We start from the raw sequence: 19,772 nt of genomic DNA, 5'->3' as shown, positions 1-19,772 counted from the left end.
AATGTAATGATAAAGTTCAGTATTAACTAAGCTCTCCATTTCTGTGACTGTCTCTGAGTCTCTTTTGGAGTTGCTGTCGAACACCTGCCCTGTCCTCGGGTGGAGAGCTGTTTCCCGAATTTCGGCTTTGTTAGGTGCTGAGCAGAGCTGAGATTGTCTTGTTGGCTCCCCCCGGAGGTAGCAGGGTCAGTTACTGGATTGTCCTTGGTAAACCAGGAGAGAGCGGACTGTGATGAATGAAGATAGCTCCTCATTTGTTCAGCTGCGAGGTTTCGGGTTGAAAGGTTTCGCACGGAGGACATGTTGGCTGTTTTTTAGGGCCTACTGTGGCACTACTGATCCTGTGACTCGCTGTATTACTGTAATAATATACACACATACACACACACACACACACACTCAAACTCACACACACACACACACCCACACTCAAACAAACACACATTCCCACATTCACACACACACACACACACACCCACACTCAAACTCACATACACTCGCACACACACACACACACACACACACCCACACTCAAACTCACATACACTCGCACACACACACACACCCACACTCAAACTCACACACATTCACACAGTCACACACACACACACACACACGCACACACACACACACATATGCATGCACCCGCAACCGTATGAAAGCACACACGCACTCACACACATACACCAACACAAACACACACGCTCACTCGCGTAGTCTCATATATTGAGCGTTTTTGGTAAGTTTTCGCAGGCAGTTGAGTGGAAACAGCTGTGGCTACACAGAGTCTGGTACGGAAAACCCTGCGCGTCAGCTTTGCTCAGTCCCACTGAGTCCCGCCGCGCTTCATTCCGTGCAGTTATAATAGACGCATAATGAGCAGGAACCCCAGAAAACGGCAGCCCCACTTCTGAGAAACATGTTCCTCGAGGCCATTCAGAAGGTTTTGGACAAAAGGTCAGTCAAAGCTAGTCAATGTACAGGGTCGGCCATTTTAGCGTCATTAAATGCCAGCAGACTGGGATTTCAGTGCCTGTCTGACGAAGGTCCAGGTCATAGTTACCTTCTGACTCTCATCGGTCTCGGAAGCACCCATAGCAGCTTTTTGTGTATCGTGAACTTCTTGCATATTCTGTGCATACTATCCTCTTTCCATCACTTACAGGTTAATACTCATTTCGTATGTCCATAAAACCGAGGTTATGCTGGTGTAGTCTTCCCTTTATGGTATGTGTCTTTGACACAATAACGTTTACATCCTGGGGAGTGTTCTTGGTCTGTTAGATAGTTGAAAATGTTTTCTTTTTTTTCTTTATTTACAATTGAATGTATTCTTCAGTTATCCACTGAAGTGGTCTTCCATAGTCTACCAGGTCAATTGCTATTGCTGAGCACCAGTGCATTCTTGCTTCCTAACAATGTACCAGACAGTTGATTTTGACACACCCAATTTTCAGCCATGCCTCTGATTGATTTACTCTGATTATTCAGCCTTGTAATGGCTTGCTTTACTGGCATTGACACTTATTTGGTCCTCATGTTGAGAGACAACAGCAATAGAATCAACTGTTGACGTTTTATCAGTTTTCCTAGGTGAGCATTAGCCGGTAGTAGTTTTCAGTAAAATGTCCTGAAGTGTAAATGTTTTGTATACGTAGTTCTCTGAACAAGTGGGCTTATCCAGAGTGGGCGGGGCTAGGGACAAGACCCCTGCCCTCTGTCATCTTGGAATCGGGATGCAAATGTGGACCGAAACCAAAGCCTTTTCCTCAGCTCATAGATTTTCCCAGACAAATTAGCCAATGGCTGATGATAATCAAGCTCAATTCTCTCAGCCAGTCGGCCGATGGCTAACGAGGAAAGGCATTTTTGTCCACTGATGATGCCCTTTGGCAAGCACATAATAGCCATGATGGTGTTGAATGGGTCTGGAGGTAATTGCGACGGTTTGTGTAGCGTAGCGTGAGCTTCGATTAGCCATCGCCTTAATGCCTCTTGTTAATTAAATGGGTATTGTAAAGGAGTTAGCGCCAACTGGATTATAATCAGCCCAATTAGTCATTCATCATTCGCATTGAGCCCTGGTTAAATTTCGTTTTTTTGCGGGATGCCTGCTCATTCTGCGGACTCTTTCTCGGAGGCAGTGGGGCTGGAAGGAGCCATCCATCCAAAGGCACTTGGGGAAACCTTCGACCCTGCTAACACAAAACGTTCTCACAATGTTGCTACCATGCGATAGCTACGTTAGAACATCGACACAACATTTCAGAGGCATTGTGAGAACGTTTTGTGTCAGCTGGGAAGTGTGGAGAAGGTGCTCAGAGGATCGAAACCTGTTTACACACACTCTACCCCTCTGTTTGAGGCCCCTCTGTTTGAGGCTCTGTTTGAGGCCCCTCTGTTTGAGGCCTTTCTGTTTGAGACCCCTCTGTTGGAGCCCTGTTTGTGGCCCCTCTGTTTGAGGCTCTGTTTGAGGCCTTTCTGTTTGAGACCCCTCTGTTGGAGCCCTGTTTGAGGCCCCTCTGTTTGAGACTCTGTTTGAGGCCTTTCTGTTTGAGGCCCCTCTGTTTGAGCCCTGTTTGTGGCCCCTCTGTTTGAGGCTCTGTTTGAGGCCTTTCTGTTTGAGCCCTGTTTGAGGCCCCCATGCTATTCCGCATCCTCGGAACAAGCAGGAGTTTGATCAGTGCTGACAGACTGAGTGCTTTCTTATCTCTCGAGTGCGTTCCCTGATAGCCGACGGCTCGCTGTTAGTTACAGGGGCTTGTTTATTGGTGGAACCGCCCCCAGCTGCTCATCCGCTACAGCACGCTGGCGCCTCGACTCCTCACGGTAACCTGGGTACGCGTGTCTGAGAGGGACATGAGAACCTGCTGCTTGGACTCTGTTCTGCCTGCCCCCCCCCCCATCTCAACCGTGTGAGCTGTCCTATGCCTGCAGGAGTGGGGGGGGGTGGTGGTGGGGGGCTGAAGTGCTTTTGGCCTGTCTGTCCCGTCCGGAACGCCCCCCTCCCCTACCCCCCTGCTAGCGCTAGCACGTCACGCGTCAGCGTTACCGTCCCGTGGCCTTCTATCTGGGGTTCGACGCGCCATTAAAACGCTCCCCCTCGTCCGGAGGGCGTCGGACGGGCGGCGAGAAAAGACGCGTGACGCACGGAGGCTAACGCCCGCGCGGTCGGGCCGGGTCGGTCCGGGTCGGTCCGGGTCGGTCCGGGTCGTGAGCGGGAGATTAAAAACAGCGTCTGGAGCCCCCGCAGCTTCAACCCGTGATATGTGTTGTGCTAGCGGCTCTTGTTTTTACCGCGTGATTAAAATCCGCTCGGGTCCCCTCGGGAAAGCTCCTGGAACATCATAAAGGGAGGAGGCCGGGGGCCGCGAACCTCCCCCCTCAGTCGTTAGTGCCGGTCACAGCTGGAGCGCTAACCTTATCTGCAGCTTCTCTGCGCTGCTCTGTCTCTCGCTCCAGGAAGCTCTGGTTCGTCTCGGGGGGGCCTGATGCCTCAGGCCTGGTGTACAGAATCGGGGGGAGGGGGGCGGTGTTTCTGTGTGCAGTGTAGGTTTAATTAAGGGAGCCCTCCCACCTCAAAACCTACATGGTTATTGTGCAGTGTCCCCTATGGCTGCTTCCTCATTATTCAAACGATTCCTGAGTTAATGAATCCTGAGTGAATGACTCCTAAGTGAATGGATCCAGAGTTAATGAATACTGAGTGAATGACTCCTAAGTGAATGAATCCTGAGTTGTTCAATGTGAACATGATGCGTTTTGAATTTGGTGGGGTGAGGTTTTGGGTCCGTACATCGATTAAAAATGAGAAACTGCAGTAGAAACGATGCTGATTCACAGTGGTGAAGGTGACAGGTGACCGGTATCAGCTACGCGAAGAGGTTCTGGTTATACCATCCTGGTTACTAGCCTGTCTTTTGTAATTTGCTTCCCCTTTCTGTTGGCACCTTTCCAGGCCAGTGATGGGGGTTGTGTTTTAGGTCATTACACCCAACCCCCCCTGCACCCCCCCGATGCCTCTTTGATTTCCACTCCGCAGCGCGGCGCGCCAGATTGGAGAGGGTGTGAATCCCTCTGGATCGCGGCTCCTCTCTCACGCCCACACGGTGCCACAGACAGGCTCTTGTTTGGCTTTCTGCCCCTGTGACAGAGGGCGAGAGAAGGCGGAGGGGGTAGATGGAGAGAGGGAGCAGAGCAGAGCTTACAGGCTTAAAATTGGCGAGCGTGCAGGTGTTCGCATTTTAATCTCTCTCAGGGCAGAATTAAAACTTGAAAAGGAAATTAAATAAAGCCTAGCCTTGGGAGAGATTATGGAGGTATTATAATGACACTTTATAAGCCAAAGTTCACCAAAAAAATTAAAAATAAAAATTTTGTGCGAGATTCTCTCTCTCAGCTGAACTTAAGTAGTGCTGCTCGCTAACTCTTTAGCATTAGGCTTAGCTGTACAGTGGTGCTGCTGGCTAACTCTTTAGTGTTAGCTTAGCTGTACAGTAGTGCTGCTCGCTAACTCTTTAGTGTTAGCTTAGCTGTACAGTAGTGCTGCTCGCTAACTCTTTAGCCTCAGGCTTAGCTGTATAGTGGTGCTGCTTGCTAACCCTTTAGCCTCAGGCTTAGCTGTATAGTGGTGCTGCTTGCTAACCCTTTAGCCTCAGGCTTAGCTGTATAGTGGTGCTGCTTGCTAACCCTTTAGCCTCAGGCTTAGCTGTATAGTGGTGCTGCTTGCTAACCCTTTAGCCTCAGGCTTAGCTGTATAGTGGTGCTGCTTGCTAACCCTTTAGCATCAGACTAAGCTGTACAGTAGTACTGCTCGCTAACTCTTTAGCCCCAGGCTTAGCTGTACTCTTCCTGTCCACTCCAGGTCCACGTTACCAAAGCACATGAAGTTCAGTGTCAGCAATGCTGCCCGCGCAGAACATGGTTCATGTGCTGAATCTATTTAGCATTTTTGGGTTTTTTTATAAGCAGAAAGAAAGAGTTTAGTTTGGAGGCCCTATTTTGGGCATTTTCGCCACAATATGGCCTTGGTGTGTCATCGGCCGCTTAGTCACAAGTGGAAGAGGAAAAAGGAGGCGCCCATCACGGGGAGAGCCGGCTTGGCGGAGCGACCGACGGCCCATCGCCCCCCGCTACCACCCCCCCCCCCCCCCCGAGGAACCGCGTGACTTTTGAGAGGCGGGACACAAAAAAAAAAAGAAAAGAATCTGCGATTTTCAGGAGAATCGATTACCTTAATTACCTCAGAAGCACCCCGATAGATCAGTCGAACCGCTGCGTGCGCCCTGACGTGAGAATTCATCACGTTTTATGGATCGATACCCCCCGGGCCGGCTTCGAAAGTTTAACGGTGTCTCTTTGATGCATGTTGTTTTTGCTCCGGCTTCCCTTGGACGTAATAAAAGCGTAAAGCGCTTTCATGACGGGGAGGCCGCTCGTGCACGGAAAACAGGTTAAGTCTCGTTTCCTTTTTAAATTATTGATAGCCTCTGTTGCAGAAACATGGATTGTTTTAGAGGGGGGGGTCTCGTTGGTGCCGGTGTTGATGGGGGGAGGCGGGGCGAGGGTTAAAAAAGCTTCCATTGCGAAGTTATTGGAGCACACTTCGTCACAGCTGTGACATTTAAAATGTGGCCCATTTTGGGTTGTGTGGAGAAGAGAAGAAAAAAACACTCAAACAGCAGCAAAAAAAAAGAAAATAAAAACCCCCAGTGGGAAGAAATATCAATGAATGGACCTCATTCACAAAGCTTTTCCTAAATTATTCTTACTTTTGTTCCTCAAAATGCTCCTACAAAAAACCAATGACGGATTCATTACTTATGGGTAGACCTTCGTTTTTGTGTATGTACCAGGTGTATGAGATGATGAATGCTGACTTTGTGAATTTTACGCGCAGTCCTGTTCATGTGATTAGCATAAGGAAACAGCCATGAACAAATACAGGTAAGAAAAAAAAAACTGCCGAAATGTTCTTGGAAACGTTCTTACACAGTTTATGATCGAATGTGATCGTACGCATGTTTCCTGAATGAGGTCCAAAATGAGCAATCCAGTTGCAGAGGGGTAGCCCCATCCTACGCGGGTGAGGCTGGGGTTGAGCCCCATCCTACGCGGGTGAGCCTGGGGTTGAGCCCCATCCTACGCGGGTGAGCCTGGGGTTGAGCCCCATCCTACGCGGTTCTGCCTGGGGTTGTTTTCAAAGGTCCCTTCGGCTGCCCCACCAAAACACACGACTCATAAAACGGCTTTGTGGTCTAGCCTTCCCGTCAGCGTTGGAGGTGGACCACCTGACCGAGATGTACGCTTGCTCTCAATGGACGTTCATACCCTGCCGTTGCCGCTGGCGACCGGTGGCTTAACTGGTCATTGATTTTTTTGATGTCAGGAGGAGCTACGGAGTAATCCAGCTTAGATAGCGATTGAATCATGTTCTGCTGAGAGAGGAGTAGAGCCAGCAACCGGGGCGAGCTTGTGCTTCCCTGTGATGAATCGATGTTTATTGAGAGCCCATCTGAAGGTCAATGGTGTTTGAACCGTGAACACGAAGAGGCGCCTAGCCTCTCTGTCATTCTGTCGATCCTCGCCGCAGGGATCAGACAGAGTAAGCACGGCGGCAGTGGCGGGTTGGAGCTTTCTCGACCGTCCCGGGGAGCCGACAGGAAGTGCCTTGAGGTGGGCTTCGATGACCCCTCTCTGCGCGCAGGGCGCTAAAAATAAGCCCCCTCTTAAGATTCCCGTCACTGGCCAATGGAGAGTCCCGGTTCCAAGGCGACGCCTCCCGGGCAGCCAATCGGCGACGTCCAGGCAGAAGCTCACAACCGACGTGTCCAAGACACGACGCTCTCTTGCGCGGGGGAGAGAGCGGGATCGAACGGAAGCGTTGGATAAATAGCTTTCCATCACCGCTGGATGCTTCTCTGAAGCGTCGGAGTGAATTCGTGTTTGGGTGGGGGGGGGTTTGGGGGGGGTTTGGGGGGGTTGTTGACGTACGGCTCCAGTGTGTCCCGCGGGGGAAGGAGGTCGATCGGGCAGGAAACAAGGGGCGCTATTCATTTAGCGCGCAGGAACACGCGCCTTTGCGTACGAGGGTACGTCACGGTGGGAAATTGACCCGCGCTGGCGAATTTTAATCTGTGGCTGGTATGCAGGTTCGTCTGCCCTACCGGCCACTTTGACAGGTAACCGCCCATCACATGGAGGTCATGTTCTATTCTACATATCCGTCTGATAAAACGGTGAAATCGGATGGTGAATTTTGGGATGCCACTGCGGCCAGTCGACGAAAAAGTTAGTTTCCCGCCCTGGTGTGCTGTGTGTGTGTCTACCTGTGTCGGTGTGTGCTCTCGCAGGTCGTTCCTTAAACGTTGTTCCGTTGTTCTAGTAACAGACAAACCTGCAGGTGCCGCGACGCTGATATAAAAAAAGAAGCAAGAAATGCGTTTTAAATAGACGTCTAATGGAATTCATTTCCGATGATAATGCGCTGACGTGCAGCTGTTTATGAGAGTTCAGACGAGGCGTGACTGCGCCCAGGGGACGAGCTGATTGGTTCGTTTCAGCTCTGCTCGAAGGACCAATCGCCGGAGTGCTGTAGAGCTGACAGTCCTGGTTAAGCTGAAAATGACCTGAATTAAACGACTTCGTCAGCAGAGCCCCCAACAGCCATGGCGTCGGCCGGGGACTCGTTTATGTTTTTTCATTAGCGTGTTCTCTGTGACCTTGAATGCCCGCTTACTGCTGCGGACGCAGCTGAGCGCAGACGCCGCTCCCTGTGAACGCGCTCTTATCGCAGCTGAACGCAGGCGCTGCTGTGAACGCACTCTTATCGCAGCTGAACGCAGACGCTGGTCCCTGTGAACGCGCTCTTATTGCAGCTGAACGCAGACGCCACTCCCTGTGAACACACTCTTATCGCAGCTGAACGCAGATGCTGCTCTCTGTGAACGCGCTCTTATCGCAGCTGAACGCAGACGCCGCTCCCTGTGAATGCGCTCTTATCCCAGCTGAACGCAGACGCCGCTCCCTGTGAACGCGCTCTTATCGCAGCTGAACGCAGACGCCGCTCCCTGTGAATACGCTCTTATCGCAGCTGAACGCAGGCGCTGCTGTGAACGCGCTCTTATCGCAGCTGAACGCAGACGCTGGTCCCTGTGAACGCGCTCTTATTGCAGCTGAACGCAGACGCCACTCCCTGTGAACACACTCTTATCGCAGCTGAACGCAGATGCTGCTCTCTGTGAACACGCTCTTATCGCAGCTGAACGCAGACGCCGGTCCCTGTGAACGCGCTCTTATCGCAGCTGAACGCAGACGCCGCCCCCTGTGAAAATCCACTCAGCGGGTGACTGCGTTCATCAGCTCTCACACAAGACCCCCCCCCCCCCCCCCCCATCGCACACCGTTTTCTACTACTCCAGGAGGTGGGAAGGGAGAGACAGTTCGTCGGCAGAAAAAAAAAAAGGAGAAGTAACTTATCCTGAATGATTTCCTGTGTGGTGAATGGCTTTCTGTTTCTTCCGTTTTTAAGAAAAATTTGTGGTTTTGTCTGGTCTAAAAATAACATGGGGTGGAGATGACGTTCGGATCATCGTGCACATGTCCCATGCTGCACCCCCCTCCCCCCCCCCCCACCCAACTTCGTCTGTCACACGCCAGCGCACGCTTTATAACCCCAAAGGGGCGGGGCTACTGCCTATACAGGAGCGAGGGCGAGAGAGAGAGAGAGAGACAGAGAGAGGGAGGAGAGCGGAGAGGGAGGAGAGCGGGGGACTTCCGTACAGCGCTACAGAGACTGAAATCCGCTCTTCCCGCTCAGCGACCTCGCGCGAAACCTCGTCTGCGTCTTCTCCCCCCCTCCGCACACAAAGCTGCGCGGACTGGCAGCCTACCGTCCGGATGCCCGTGTCCAAGGTACAGCAGGTGTGTGTGTGTGTGTGTGTGTGTGTGTGTGTCTGTGTGTGTGTGTCTGTGTGTGTGTGGGTATGTGTGTCTGTGTGCGTGTGTGTGGCTCTGTGTGTGTGTGTGTGGCTCTGTGTGTGTGTGTGTGGCTGTGTGTCTGTGTCTGTGTGTGTGTGTGGCTCTGTGTGTGTGTGTGTGTGTGTGTGTGGCTTGTTATGGTCTACTCAGTAGCACAGGTAAAAATGATCAAATGGATAGTGTTTAGGTGAAAGTTTGGGAGTGTGTGTTCTTGGTGCATCCGAGCGTCTCCTCTCCTGGAGCCGGTAAGACTGTTATTCAGTGTGCTGGGAGTCGCAGAGGAGAGGTGCTGCACTCCTGCTGGGCGTTTAGAGATGCTACCCGTAGCGCTTTTCTGTTGGGGTGTTAATGGAGACTAACATCGTTACGGCGCTTCTGCAATTCAGCTCGCGTCGCTTTGTAATTTATCTCGATGTTAATTAGTGAGTTTTTTTCCCCCCCAGTCCTTATCTTTCAAATTCTGAATACACCCTTGACAAAAAAAATATCTCTCTTCATTTAACAGATTGGTTTGTTCTGTCGCGCTTTTATTTCGGGATTACGTTCTATTTTGAGAGCGATTCTGCTCTGATTAAGCAGAATGAGTAAATTGCGACATTCGTGGCGGAACTCGCGGCAGTTGTCATGATGCTGTACCCCGTCTGTCCGGGCTCTTTTAGCCTCGCTGATTTCCCGACGCTTCGCGCGCGCGAACGAAGCTCCGCGGTTCATCCGTCTTCCAGACCCACGGCCTGGGGTGTCGGCGTGAGTGCTGACAGAGACGCAGTTTTGTGAGTGAGCGTGGGGAGACTTACCAGAAGCACTTAAAACCTACTTGGCTCTGTCTGACGAAGACAGAGTCCCACATTAGGTCACTGGACGCTAGAGCATTAGGGGATGTAGTCAGGAACTCGGAACAACACAAAGCACTAGAACTTAGAGGATGTAGAACATTGGAACATTGGGCCTCATTCACAAATGCGTTCGATCACATTTGATCGTTAACCGCGTGTAAAAACATTTCAAAGAACATTTCGGCGTTCATTATTTTTTTCTTATCTGGATTTGTTTGTGGCTGTTTCCTTTTGCTAATCACATGAACAGGATTGCGCATAAAATTTAGAAACCTTCAGAATTCATCATCTCATACACCTGGGATATGTATTAAAACAAAGGTCTGCACACGTCATGAATCCCATATTGTTTTTTTTTCATAGGAACATTTTAAAGAACAAAAGCGAGAATAATTTAAGAAAAGTTTTTGTGAATGAGGCCCCATTGTGTTTGTAAGAATCCATGGTCATCCAGCTGTGAGAGAATGGAGAATTCTGGGAGATGTAGTTAGCTAATGAGGAACGTGCCCGAGTTAGACAGCTCCGATATGCTGTGCTTCTGTTTTTAGATGCGACTGGAGGAAGCGCCTCGCTAGAAACTCGTTCGCTCGCTCGTTCTAAAACTCTCTTCCTCATTCCTACTCTTGTTCATTCGGTCACTCGTCCATTCTTTCACTCACTCACTCACTCCGTAATCCAATCAGGGTCTCCTTGCCTCAATGGCGTTTTTGACAACAGTGCTTATATGGACCGTCGGTGTAGTCACACCGACAGGAAGAAACGCTTGGTAGAAACTCACTCTTTCACACCCTCATTTTCGAACTCTCTTGCTCAAACACCTCAGTCTCCGATGCTCACGCATTCGTTCTTTCACTCGCTCACTCACTCCCTCATCAGATAATGGCGTTTTTGCCGGCAGCGGGGACCAGCGGTGTCGTCAGAGCCGCCAGACCACCGCTGGGTCCCAGAAACCCCGCATGCGACGGACTCGCAGCTGAAATAAAGGGTCTTCTCAGCGCAGCACATCTGGATAGCCCTGCGCTGCTGCCTGTGCTGGTGATAAGTCAGCCGCAGGGAGGCTTGTGTGTGACCTCCTTACAAGGCCAAGTGTAAACAAAGGAGACAGGCTCGCTGCGGGGTGGGGGGGGGGTGATCGAGGGGGGGGGGGGGGGTTAATGGCCGCTTGTCCTCCGGAAGGTGCAGAGCGTGTAGATTATTAATGTTCTGTCCAGGGTGGAGTGAAGTGGACTGTGATGGCTCACACACACACACACACGCACACGCAGACATGCAAACACTAACACGCACACACACACGCGCGCGCACCACATACACACACACACCACATACACACACTCTCTCTCTCTCTCTCTCTCTCTCTCTCTCTAACACACACACGGCTCATTGGTGTTTTGATTAGTTTTGATTACTGTTCAGAAGGGGCTTGTTTCTGTTTTTATTCTGTGATTTTATATGTTTCTGTTTTTATTCTGTGATTTGTTCTTACTCTGTGATTTTACCTGCCCGTACAGCACTTTGGTCAACTTGGGTTGTATTTATAAATAAATCTGATTTGATTTGATTTGTGTAGTGGTTCAGGACTAAAACTCTGCATGTATATAAAACCGTTCGCTGTTCACCCTTGTTCTTCAAATACTTCAAATTCAAATCCTTTCTTTCTACTTTACTTAATCCTCACTCTTTCTCTTCCTGTTACATCAGGAGAGTTCTGGTTTTTGCCCTTTTATAAAATTTTATTCTCGTCAGTTGATTGGTGTTGCGTGGCGTGTATTTTCTGGAATTTTCTATTTAACTTTTACAGTCAGGAGGATTCAATTCCATACATGGCAAACTTATCCTCCCCTTGTCTGACTGCCTGTACCGTCGGCACATTAGTCTGTGAGTTGTGACGGATCCTTTGCATCCCTCTCCCTGCGGGGGGGGGGGGGAGGAGGGGGGGGAGATTAAACTCTATGTAGCGATCGCCTCAAGGCTGGTTTCACACAGTCTCCAATGAGTCACAGTGTGTCATGAAATCCTGTTTTATTATAGACTAGCGAAGTGTAGCGCGTTCGCCTGTGGACTGCACAGGTGCGCCTGGCTTGTGGGTAGTGCGCAGGTACACGGGGTGCGAACGCGGGGTAAGTCCGCGGGGTGCACCAGTGCGTAGGCAGCCGTGTGTGTGCGTGTGTGTGTGTGTGTGTGTGGGAGAGGCAGAGAGGCTGTGAGCGTGTGCAGTGGTGACCATTTTGTCTGAGGGAGACAGAAGGCGAGCTCTGTGGCGGTAAGCGGTGATTCACGGCGCTCGTAACTTTTGCGAGATGCACCTGTTTCCTTTCGGCGCGTCCGCTCTCAAACCGCGTCAATCAGCCGCCAATCACGGCTTTCCCAGGCGCTGCTCTGATGAGCGCTCTCAGGTGTGAAGGAGAAGCAGGAGCTCCTTAAGTCCTGCTGTGGGATTTGTCCTTAAGTCCTGCTGTGGGATTTGTCCTTAAATCCTGCTGTGGGATTTGTCCTTAAATCCTGCTGTGGGATTTGTCCTTAAATCCTGCTGTGGGATTTGTCCTTAAATCCTGCTGTGGGATTTGTCCTTAAATCCTGTTGCGTGATTTTCCTTAAATCCTGTCGCGTGATTTGTCCTTAAATCCTGCCGCGTGATTCGTCCTTTAAAACTGCCACGTGATTCGTCCTTAAATCCTGCCGCGTGATTCGCTAGAGCTGCATCTGCCACCCTTGCGATTCGCAGCATCTGTGCGATGGTAGATTTTAGCAGCTCACTAACATGGCGTCCCAGCAGCAGAAGCCTCAGCAATCAGAAGATCATAATTTAGGAATGTGAACATGTTTGATGGGGGGGTGTTTGGGGGAAGTTTGGTCCATTTTTCCTGATGTCATGCTGGTCTTGAGGAACCCAGGGGGTTCTGCCTCTACTAAACGACCTGGCAAGTTGTTCCACATGCTAACAACTCCACGTGATACATTAATAAATAACTCATTCCTGATTCGTGTGGGACTGTAGCTACTTTTCACTAATTCACTGCTGCCCGCCTGTACTTAACATATAACTTAACATAAAATATTACCTCACATTACATAACACTATATTCATATAGCAGATGCTTTTACACAGAGTGACATGTAATGAGACAATATGTAGCCTTGTAGTTTTCTTTGATAATCCCTTTCAGAAATGTGAACTTCAATCAAATGTCTCCTAGGTTTTTTTGGGGTTAGCAACTGACACGTCCTGTTGAAAAGACTTGTTTGGAGGACAGTGATTTCTCCATTTTTCTCTGGATCGAATCTGTAGCTGGGAGTCTTTCCAAGTGATGGACGATCAACCATAGATGTATTCTGAATGATGGATGATCAATCATAGATGTATTCTGAATGATGGATGATCAACCATAGATGTATTCTGAATGATGGATGATCAACCATAGATGTATTCTGAATGATGGATGATCAACCATGGAGTTTGCCAGAGAGAGAGTGGGAAGGCCTCAGTTGGTAGACTAACCCTCACCGTAGAGCTCACCAGTGCAGTATAGTGGCGCGGTATCCACGGTGACCTGGCTGGTTTGCTGCCGTGGTTTGTGGTTCGGCAGACTTTGCCAGAATGTCAGACTCACGCGTGTGCCAGAGTTCCCCCCCCCCCCCCCCCCCCCCCCCCCCGGCCTGCCGCAGGACTGCTCGGCTCTGGGACGAGGAGGAGGATGAGGAGGAGGAGGAGGAGGGGAGAGAGAGAATAAAAGCAATAATGTCTCGTCCGTCCAGTGTTCTGTGCCTTTCACATAGAGCATTTAATGGACAAGACATTCTTGCTTTTAAAACAGAGATGGCTCTGTTTTGGAAAATCCCCACAATCCCATGCTACAGTGATGTCACTCTTGGGACATCTCTTGGAAATTCCATACATTGCACTGTGCGCTGTGTCCCTGTGTCTCTATGGCACGGAATGAGAGGCGTGGAACGCACAGTTGCACTCTAATGGATTCAGGAATCCTTTAGCATTATCAGTTAGTCGCAGTTAGATTTCATTTTGGCTATTGGGTTGTGGCGTCATGGCGAGAACGTTCCGCAAATAGTCTCGCACCAAAAGATTCTGTCGCGGTCAGAGAACAGTATTCCGTGCTCGTTTGCCAGACACATTATGTGCCTGTTACCTGACTGGCGTGTGTGTGTCCGTGTTCGTGCGCGTGTAGCTCAGTGTATTTCTGGGGGAAGACAGAGGGAGTGAGGAAAGAAACGGTAAATTGCCTGAGAGAGAGAGAGAGAGAGAGAGAGAGAGAAAGGGAGGGAGGAGGAATGACTGCGCTGTAAGAGAGATACGCGGGGAGTGACGGAGCGATAGAGAGAGAGGGGGACAGGTGGACAGGTCGAGCGAGCTCGTTATCCGTGTCACGGTAATTGCCGTTCCGGAACTCCTTTCGGTCAGACCGTTTCCCGTCCGTCTCTTATCGCTGCCCGCCCGGCCCGTTGCCCACGGTTACGGATCGATGCGAAACTGCGGTTGGGGCCCCTGTCACCCTGTTGTCGTTGTCGCTCGTGGCTGTGTGGCACACATCAGTGTCCCTCTGGTCTGTTTACCGTGTAGAAAGCATTAATGATTAAAATCCTCCACCGATGCCCCATTCACAGTGCAGTTAGCGCTAATGATTTATGTCCTCCATGCTAATGATTTGTGTCCTCCATCGATGCTCCATTCACCATAGAGTGCGCGCTAATGATCAATATCCTCCATTGATGCTCCATTCACCATAGAGTGCGCGCTATTTATTAATGTCCTCCATTAATGCTCCATTCACCATAGAGTGAGCGCTGATTATTAATATCCTCCATTGATGCTCCATTCACCATAGAGTGAGAAGTAATGATTAATCTCTACTGTCAATGCCCCTAATGCAAGCATTCCTTTTTAGATTCACAATCAATTTTAATTTGTTTTAGTGACTGGTGAACATTTGATTGTGTTCATATGTCCAAAAACATAATACTTGTTCCAAGTGTCCCTGGTAAAACACTGACACTTACAGGCTCGACGTTTGCAGTCGAGTCTCAGATAGATGGAACTGCGCCCGGTTTTAGTACTTGGAGCCAAATCCAGTGTCGTATTCCATTTCATTAAGAAAATTGCTTGTGGAGAAATGCCCTGAGCAAACAAGCACTTTTTTTTTTTTTTTGCTGAGCTCAGATTTTGGACCGCTGGATCCGTAGGTCAGTGTAAAGATTTGTTTTTAAATTTACTCTGTTAAACTGAACAGCTGACGCCCTGCTTTGTGGCCATTGCAAGTGGGCGGTCCTCACTGGCAGAGGAGCTGGGATATTAAATTAGCAGGTGAATGATGATTGGTTGACTCAAGCAAAGGCAGTTTTCAACGCAGAACAGCCCTGTTGTTCAGATTTGCTCAATTCAAGAGGGAAATTACTTAAATGTCTCTAAAATGCTTCTTAACAAGCAAATTCACAAATCTCACAATGTCACACTGCCACAACAGAGTCTGCAACCCATGCAAGACATTTAACTGTGTGAATGAATGAATGAATCATTGCATTTGTATAGCACTTTTCCAGAGTGCGTTGCAGTGATGTGTGGGAACTCACCTCACCCACCACCAATGTGTAGCACCCACCTGGGTGATGCACGGCAGCCATTTTGCGCCAGAACGCTCACCGCACATTAGCTAAGGTTGGAGAGGGAGCAAACATTTTTTTTTATAGCCAGTTAAATCAGAGGATGATTAGTGGTTGGGAATTTAGCCAGGACACCAGGGGGCCCCCCCTATGTCATCATATGTGCATCATACGTGAATATCGTCATACTGTGTGTATCCTTTAGGCCCAGCCACAGCCGATGTTGTGCTGTAAACGTCCTGGACGAAACAAACCACGTTAAACGCCACGGCCTAGCGTCCGTGCTCTCCCTGGGACCGCGTGACAGCTAGCTGAGCGCGCTCCCTAGCCTGGTTCATTTTTAAACTGAGTTCAGCTGCGGCTCGCAGGAGAGAACGCTCCGTTTCTTTTTCGACGGATGGTGGGGGGAGGGGGGGGCGGGTCACTGCGTTCGTTCTCTCGTTGTGCTGGGATATTAATGCAGGAAGACATTTTAAGTACACGTCTAAGTCTTTATACGGTTCTTTAACTGAATAATTCAGCACAACTTTCCTTCCGCCCTTCAAGGCTTGATCTTGCACTAAATAAAAGATCGGAGACTGAAAATAGGCATGTTCATTTCGTATAGACATCATCGTTCTTTTATTGCTGAAAGAAAAAAGTGGTACTGTGTGTGTGTGTGTGTGTGCATGTGCGTGTGCGAGGGTGCATGCGTTTGTTCATGCATGCACATGCACGTGTGTTGTGTGCACACGTGTGCGTGCTTGTGCCTGTGCCTGTATGCATGCACATGTGCGCGTGCACATGTATGTGCATCCGTGTGCATGTGAACACACGTCTGTATGCGCACGCGTGTGTGTTTGCGCCCGTATGTGTGTGCGCGCTTGCGTGTTTGTGCGCAGGTGAAGGTCTGTTCACCTTATTTTCCAAATTGTTGTTCAATCACTTCGTAGTGTCCTGGCAACGGCAGGCGGAGATGCAGGACGCTGTCTTTACTGCAGTATTGATTAAACCCTGGAGCGCTGTGTCTCCAGCTTTTATCTGTGTGCGCCGAGCGTTTCATTTAACTCACTTTTGTGCCAGCCGTGTCTGTCCAACTTTTCAAAAAGTTTACTGCCCAACTGATTTTACTTCCTGTCTTCTCTCTGCACGGTGCAAATAGATACCCTTTTTAATTTTACTTTCTGTTGTCTGCTACAGTGGACTTGTGAGCTGCTTTGGACAATAGCATCTGCTAAATTTAAAAAATCATGAAAGAGTAGTCCCATAATGCAATTTCATATGGTGCATTCCTGATGGAAGTATTTTAATGGGTCACTTTTTAAAGTGATTAATATGCCTATTGTCTTTGCCAGTTGTAGACCCATCTGAATTGGCCAATGGAGACAGTTGTGATGTGATATTTTCCCTCTGTACTGACGGGGTTTGGGCTATTATTGGTATATTATTATACCACCATAATCTCTGCTGGTTTGCACTGGTTTTTAGCTCAGGAGACGAGCTGCGTCTTTCTCTCCCTCCTTCTATGCTCTTCTCTCTCTCTCTCTCTCTCTCTCTCTCTCTCTCTCTCTCTCACACACACACACACACACTTTTATTCTCACTATCTCTCCCTTTCTTTCTCTCTCTTGCTCTCTCCCTTTCCTTCCCTCCCTGTTTCTTTCTTTCTCCCTCTCCCTCTATTTCCATCTCTTTGTTTTTCCTCTATCTACCTCTGAAACACTCTCTCTCGATCTCTCTCCCCCTCGATCCCTCCCCCCGTTTCTCTCTGTCTCTCTCTCCCTCACTCTCTCTCTCTCCCTCTGTTTCTTGTGATATCAGTGACCAGTCGCGGGGGGAGGAGGCTGGAGTGCTCTGTATACAGTACTTCCCTTTAAATGGCCTCTCAGTGTCAGTGATCCCTGCAGCCGGGCATCTGCTTCTGTTTACATTTTGTGCTTGGTCTCCCTCGTCCCGGTTGACTCAGAAAGCGTGCGATTTAGTAGAATATGCGTTCGGTCGACTCGTCGAAGCGCCTGGACGCGTACCAAACGCAGTGGAGTTGAAGTGAACCCGCTCTCTGATTCCGCAAACAGGAAACATTGGGACCGGAGTCGACGCTCGCGTTGAGCGCTGGCCAAAATAACAGGATAGAATGTGAGAAGAACATTTTCAAGCACGTGCCCTTTTGTGTTATTACTCTGAAATAATGATGTGACGGTGTGAGATTTTTCACAGTGCGATCGCATCCCAAAATTAAGTCAGCGTAAAATGTTTTCATGGTATTGTGCCGTTTTTGAGATGTAGATTTTAAAAAAAAATCCCTTTAAAGAAACCACAGCAGGAAATGTTGTTTCTAAAGAAAATCATGTTTTCTCTTTGGATTTATGATTTTTCATATGCACGCACAAACACGCGCAAACACATCACACACCACACTCACGTACACACAATCGCACACACTCTCACACACACACACACACACTCACACACACCACACTCACGTACACACAATCGCACACACTCACACACACACACGCACTTGCACACACACACCACACCGCACACTCGTGCACGCGCACACACAAACACACACAAACGCACACGCACACGCACTCACACGCACTCACACATACACACACACACTACACATGTCACACATCCCACACGCACATGCCACACACTCATGCACATACACACACACAAACACACACACACACGTACACACACACGCACTCACACATACGCACACACACACACACTACACATGTCACACATCCCACACGCACATGCCACACACTCATGCACATACACACACACACACACACACAAAAATAAAGGCTAATAATTGAATGAAAATACTTTTCATATTCATTTTGTATATCTCAGTTTCGTACATAATGAAATCAGATTATGATTTTTTTTTTTCCCCACCACACGTTATCATGGTAACCATACTGTGCTGTGTACCATGACCCTCTCTAAATGACAGGTCTGCGTCTGAACACATATTCCTTCTCTCTCTCTCCCTGGGGACGGCCAGCGGCGGGCATTTTCCAAAAAGAGAACTGGGTCCTGCCGTTTCTGAGGTGTTTTATCAAATAAATGAATACATTTGTTAAATAAAATGTTTATTATATCCAAAAATGAAGATCCTTTTCCACTTCAGGAAAAGTTTTCCCTTTTTGTTTGATATTTAATCAGCTAGGTATTGTTACTTAAGTCATGTTCAGTGCATAGTCCATGCAGGCGACAGTAGCGCCCCTCCATAAATTCGTACCTGAAACCCTCAGGGTGCCGGTTCCACACTGGGCCTGGGGGGGGGGGGGGGGGGGGGGGGGGGCTCAGTGACATCCCCTTGCTGAGCGGGGCGTTGAGCTCGCACGGTACTGGGTGACGGAGCGTGTCCCGAACACGGGTGGGTAAAAGGGGTGGAGGGGGACCCCTGGGGTACGTGTGAAATGCTATATCCCTCCCTGAGCAAACCAAACTCTGTATCGAGCTGTCTGAGGGGTTTGATAATGGCCCTGAGGTACTGTATCGAGCTGTCTGAGGGGTTTGATAATGGCCCTGAGGTTCTGTATCGAGCTGTCTGAGGGGTTTGATAATGGCCCTGAGGTTCTGTATCGAGCTGTCTGAGGGGTTTGATAATGGCCCTGAGGTTCTGTATCGAGCTGTCTGAGGGGTTGATAATGGCCCTGAGGTTCTGTATCGAGCTGTCTGAGGGGTTTGATAATGGCCCTGAGGTTCTGTATCGAGCTGTCTGAGGGGTTTGATAATGGCCCTGAGGTTCTGTATCGAGCTGTCTGAGGGGTTTGATAATGGCCCTGAGGTTCTGTATCGAGCTGTCTGAGGGGTTTGATAATGGCCCTGAGGTTCTGTATCGAGCTGTCTGAGGGGTTTGATAATGGCCCTGAGGTTCTGTATCGAGCTGTCTGAGGGGTTTGATAATGGCCGGTCTGTGTGAATCCACAGCAGCTGACTGGTGACTCCAGAGCTGTGCTGATGCTAACGCAACAACAAAGAGGCCTTCACACTATCTGAGGCTCTGGGTCAGGCGCTCGCTGTCCTGCGTGTCTCCAGAGTTCTCCTGAGGTTAGCTCTGATGTGGCTCAACGCTCATCTCAACCCAATGTCCTAAGTGGCTCCATTAAAGGTGGGTCAAAAGGTGGGTCAAACAATCCCAGTGTTCATTTAATCAGGTTTTAGGAAACGGGACTACAGTTTTCTGTGGTTTTTACCAGCGAATGTTTTGTAATTTATTTCTCTTGGTGTAGATCCGATGTTTGTATTTTGCATGAGCTGAACGAAATGAAGTCCTTCCACTGTGAATGACCTCTGACACAGTAGATGAAACCTTTGCTATCTCCTCTGTAGTCTCCTTTCCAT

At 49.3% G+C, this 19,772-nt stretch overlaps 1 protein-coding gene across 8 annotated transcripts in view; it reads left to right on the top strand.

Moving 5' to 3' along the window:
- The window catches only part of LOC118212937 (regulator of G-protein signaling 3-like), a 121,782-nt gene that overhangs the window by 62,532 nt on the left and 39,478 nt on the right, over positions 1-19,772 (top strand). The window contains exon 1 of one of the 8 annotated variants that reach the window (XM_035391479.1): positions 8,734-8,913. The exons of the other annotated variants lie outside the window; for them this stretch is intronic. Coding sequence (XP_035247370.1) covers positions 8,899-8,913 — 15 coding nt within the window. The 5' untranslated portion in view covers positions 8,734-8,898. Of the gene's footprint in view, positions 1-8,733; positions 8,914-19,772 lie in introns of those variants that run through there. 8 annotated transcript variants of the gene reach the window in all.

This window comes from Anguilla anguilla, chromosome 14, assembly GCF_013347855.1.
Source record: "Anguilla anguilla isolate fAngAng1 chromosome 14, fAngAng1.pri, whole genome shotgun sequence".
NCBI lineage: Eukaryota > Metazoa > Chordata > Actinopteri > Anguilliformes > Anguillidae > Anguilla > Anguilla anguilla.
Note: the sequence above shows the minus strand (reverse complement) of the source record. Positions and strands in the feature narration are given on the sequence as shown.